We start from the raw sequence: 4,809 nt of genomic DNA, 5'->3' as shown, positions 1-4,809 counted from the left end.
TCCCACAGCTGCCTCCTCCCAGCCCCCTGTCAACCTGTCCCCTGCACTCACCTTCTTCAGCACCACAAATTCATTCTCAGCAGCGGTGCGCCTGTTGATCTCTTCCTCGTACCTGTGGAAGAGGACAAGCCAGATGAGTCTCCTGCACCGCTCATCACGCAGTGGTGGAACCCCCTCTTTCCTCCACAGAACCCCTCTCCCACTTCTGGAGATCTCCCGAGCAATGGGCAGATGTTGGAGACCTGCACGCTGCCCCAGCTCCCCTGCCTTTCTGCTCACTCCATCTCGGCACTTACTTGGTTTTGTACTCCTCAACATATTGGCGCATGTTCTGCAGTTCGGATTCCAGCTCTCCCCTCTGTCCCAAGAGAGACTCCAATCTCCTCCTCAGGTTCTGGATGTAATTCTCAAAGATGACGTCCAGGTTCTTCCTGGGTCCCGAGGGCCCTTGCTGCTGCAGGAGCTCCCACTTGGTGGAGAGAACCTTGTTCTGCTGCTCCAGGAAGCGCACCTGAAAGCCCACAGAGGGTTGTGTGAGACCTTCACCTTGGCATCCTGGGAGACATCACTCTCCTTGGGCCTCTTGCTCCTTTTGGAGGCCATGGGAATAACCTACTGTGGCTGACTCAAACTTTCAAGCTTCTAAAGTGAATGATAATTCACAAGCATTACTGTTTTGGGGGCCATTCTGAAATTTTCAATTATGGAAAAACTATTTGCCAGTTGGAAAAGTAACTTCATTTCTCTGCACAACATCAATTTTGGTCAGTACTATCATCTTTGCTGAAGTAAAGTCAAAAAAGCAATTATTGTCTCGTTTTACTGCTCATCTATTCTTCTCCAAAGATTCTTTCTTTGAATTCTATTTGAAATTAAATTTATCCAAGATCGCTGGAAATGTATTTAACTCTCTTACATTTATCAGATCTGTTCCTTGTAAAGGAAGTGACATCAAATTGAAATACAGTAATGAGAACTCTTTAGGAGAACTAAAGACAAGATGATGACTTTACCCTGAATCACAAGAAATTAAGCTGTAGGAATTTCTGGGCAAGAGAATCTACAACATGTCCTGATGATGCTGTCTTTAATCCTCCATTAGCATGAAAACCCATTTCATTGTTCAGTATTACTTAATACAGCTTGAACAACAACTTCCTACAAAGGCATAAGTCTTGCAGACTTTATCAAGTAACATTAAACTTTAGTGGAAGAAAAACAATCCCTTTCCACACTACAGGAATTTGTTCAAATCACCCATCTCCACATAAGAATGGTCCTGAGTTCTCACCTTGTCAATGAAGGAGGCAAACTGGTTGTTAAGAGTCTTGATCTGCTCCTTCTCCTGGTTTTTCACTTGCTGGATCTGCGGATCGATCTCAACATGGACCGGCCGCAGGAGGCTCGAGTCAACGTGCACCGGTTGGATGCCTCCAGGGAAGCCAGGACCACCGAAGCCTCCCATTCCTCCTCCTCCCATTCCTCCACCACCCATTCCTCCAACACCTATTCCTCCACCAAAGCCACCCATTCCTCCACCACCCATTCCTCCACCGCCCATTCCTCCACCAAAGCCTCCCATTCCTCCACAACTCACTCCTCTGCCATAGCCACCTATTCCTCCTCCGTAGCCACCCATTCTGCCTCCATAGCCTCCACCACCATAACACCCACCAGCAGCAAAGCCTCTGCTGCTACCCATGTTATGGAGGCTCCTGCTGCTGAAACCTCCGCACTGTCCACCACCTCCACCTCCCCTGGATGAGGAATACGAGCTGTAGCTGATCCTGCTTCTGCTGCCGCCACCTCCTCCAAAGCCACCGCCAATGGCAGAGCAAGAGCTGTAGCCCCTTCTACTCCCTCCTCCAAAGCTTCTGCAGGCAGACTGCCGAGACATGGCTGCTTCTTCCAAGCAGAGTCAAAGTCAGGAAGAGTAGGTAGACCAACAGAGCTGTGCTGCTGAGGACAGATGTGGAGAGAAGTGTGCACAGCCTTCTCTGGTTCCACAGCTTCGGGCATTCCCTTTTATCCGCTCCTGGAGGTGGGTTGAAGCTGCTTGGGCGTGAAGGTGGAAACCAGTTTGTTATTTTCATCAGCATGGTGCTGTTGACAGATTCCCAGTGTAGCTTTACCTTATTTGGGCCTGCCTAGAAACACACCCTGCAATATAGAAGTGAATAAAAGAACAAGAACATTGAAATAGGTCTCAGTGACTAAGTGGACTCTCATAGGTTTATGACCTGCTGGAAACCATCTTGCACGGTAACGCACTTTTCTGCAGCCCCTCATTGGACTCCCAGCCTTCTTTAATAGTTCCAAATAATTGCAGATATAGATCTTTCCAATCAAAGCTTCACGGCAAGGAGAAGGTTTGATGAAATAACAGCAATAATATAGCTTTCACAACTCCTCACACACACCCTAAATCTCCTTTTTATAGGTTAAATTGCCTTTGGCATATTAGAAGTTTCCCAATGGGAATTCGTGACACCAGAGTTTGAAGAGACTCAGCATATTCTCCCGCTAGGAAGGTATGGCATCTTGGAACATGCATGGTGTCTCTTCGGATGGGAGTGTCTTCACCCTGTAGGTTAAATGCCCTCCAATTGCATCTCCTCAAATCTGAGAACATGAGCTGGGAGCATAGAGAAGGCTGGAGCAGAGCGGACAGCACACCATGCTTTGTCCTGCTCCTTCCCTGTGCTCATCTGGCGGTGATGGGGAAGGACAACTCTGGGAGAAGGACAGGACACTTCACGCAGCTGATTGTGACTGAGGACAGAGAGACAAGCACTACAAAAGCGGAAAATCAGACGAATAATTCAAGATGGTGAGGGCTTCCTCGTGCTTAGGGGAATGGTGCAGATCTCTTCTTTACTTGGTTATTTCCAAATATGATGCAATTAATGAGGAAAAATGTTAAGGAATGGAAGTATTTCAGCTCCTAAGGCATAGTATATAATCTTATTTTCAAGTTTTTCATGGGGTAAGGTAAGAAGTGTGTTCTATAGAATGTCTTTGAAATAAAGAAACTGATTTTTGAATTGCATGTGAATGAAATTTAAAACAATTATTCATAAAGTTCCAAATGAAGGGTAGAAAATATAAAATGAGACTGAGGTACAAGTATTTTGAAGAACCTAGGTTAGAGACGGTGGTTAAAAGGAGGCAGAGATCTTTAAATAACATTTGAAACACCACACGTTCTGTACATGTGGTCTGCCTGGATACTGGAAGACAAATACATTTTTCAGTTAATGTGAGAAGTAAGTACTAACATTTACATTGCCACTGGTATAGAGCCAGTACAAGTAATTAAAAAAAGGCCGAGAAAATATACATTACAGACCTTCCAAAGATTTAAAACAACAATGAGCATGAATTTAAGGCCATTCAAATGATGAGAATATGAAATTTTACATTCAGAATCTCCCTTAATACTTGGGCAACAAAGTGCTGTTTGAAAATATCACAGGTATCAACCGTCAGCCACAGACACTTCAAAGCCTTGGGAAAATCAGCCCACAGAATAACATAAATATTTCTGAATGTCACTTGGAGAGAGGATGCTTGGCACCAATCTCTTCACACAATGGGACACGGGAGAGTGGGGAATGTCATATCAAAGGGACTCCAGCAATGTTGGCCAGGGGTTCTCCAGGTGTCTGCAGCTTGCCCAACACCACAGGCTGCATCTGGAGAACAGGCACCATCCCAACACTGGGACAGGGACCCTTTGCCTTCCAAGAGAATGGTCTTGTTCCTTCGTTGGTGTCCCCAGGATAGATAAGGACAATCCCAGAGAAATGAAGGGGAGCTCGGGGTTTTGTTGGACAAAAGCGGGTTGTATCTGCTCATGGCCTCCCTTCACATCACCAAAAGTCACTGGGAGATGCTTTTCTCGGGAGGCAGCACGAGCGGCTTGTGACATCCCACACGGCAGCTCCACAACTGGAGGAAATGTGCTCAGTCAGCCAAATGCCTGGGTGCTGACCATGCTCAGCTCATACAGATAAGACGCCCAGATTGAGTCACTCTGACGTCTCCAGACAAGATGGGAAGATTATAGCAGAGCTGGAGTCGCATCAGCCTCCTCCAGGTGAAACTCGATAGGCAGCCTGGGCTCCAACAATCCCTTCAGATCTCTTACACAAGGAGCCGCGCACAGCACAATCAGCCATACGAGGCAAAACCTAAACTCGGCTGAGAAGCTGATGCTGAGCCCGGCTGCAGACCACAGCAAGAGGCAGCTTCAGGTCCTGCACAGACAGGAGGTCCTGGCATGAAGCTCCCGGGACAGCACGGGCATTCATGCCACCAGGATTCCTCACGTCTTCTATTCAGATGGTGAGAGACTGAAAAGAAACAGAGCTAAAATTAGGCACCAAAGCCGCTGACTCTTCACCAAGCCAAACCCTAAGCGCTCTTGGCAAAGACCCAGCTGCTCAGAGGCGTTGCCTTCCCATCCTCTTCTTCTGGGGACAAACAGAGCTGCGTTCCCTCCTCCACCACTGCTCTGCTTTTCCCAAGGGAGGAGAAGACCTCTCCAGAGACCTCACAGCCCTTCCCCATGGCCCGCAGTGGATCTTGTCTGAGGGCCGCACCTCCTGACCTGCTATGGGGACACAGCAGCTCCCAGCGGGTTCCTGTCGGACTCCCAAACCACTACTGAGAGCGGTTTTGTCTCTTTGATCTCTGCTTGCAGTGCAGGAGCTGAAGCTCAGCTCAGATCAAACACATCAGCATTCTGCCCACCTCCTGCTCCCCATCCCCTCCAGCTAGACCCAACCTCTCCCACTCATTCTCAGG

At 47.8% G+C, this 4,809-nt stretch overlaps 1 protein-coding gene across 1 annotated transcript in view; it reads right to left on the bottom strand.

The window, feature by feature from the left end:
- LOC110389147 (keratin, type II cytoskeletal 3-like) overlaps positions 1,615–4,809 on the bottom strand; it is a 9,604-nt gene continuing 6,409 nt past the window's right edge. Inside the window, exon 8 of the mRNA XM_021379086.1 lies at positions 1,615–1,757. Within this exon, the coding sequence (XP_021234761.1) occupies positions 1,615–1,757 (143 nt within the window). The remainder of the gene's footprint in view (positions 1,758–4,809) is intronic.

The sequence above is a fragment of the Numida meleagris genome, chromosome 32 (assembly GCF_002078875.1).
Source record: "Numida meleagris isolate 19003 breed g44 Domestic line chromosome 32, NumMel1.0, whole genome shotgun sequence".
Lineage (NCBI taxonomy): Eukaryota > Metazoa > Chordata > Aves > Galliformes > Numididae > Numida > Numida meleagris.
The sequence above is the reverse complement of the archived record's forward strand: the minus strand, read 5'-3'. Positions and strand labels throughout refer to the sequence as shown.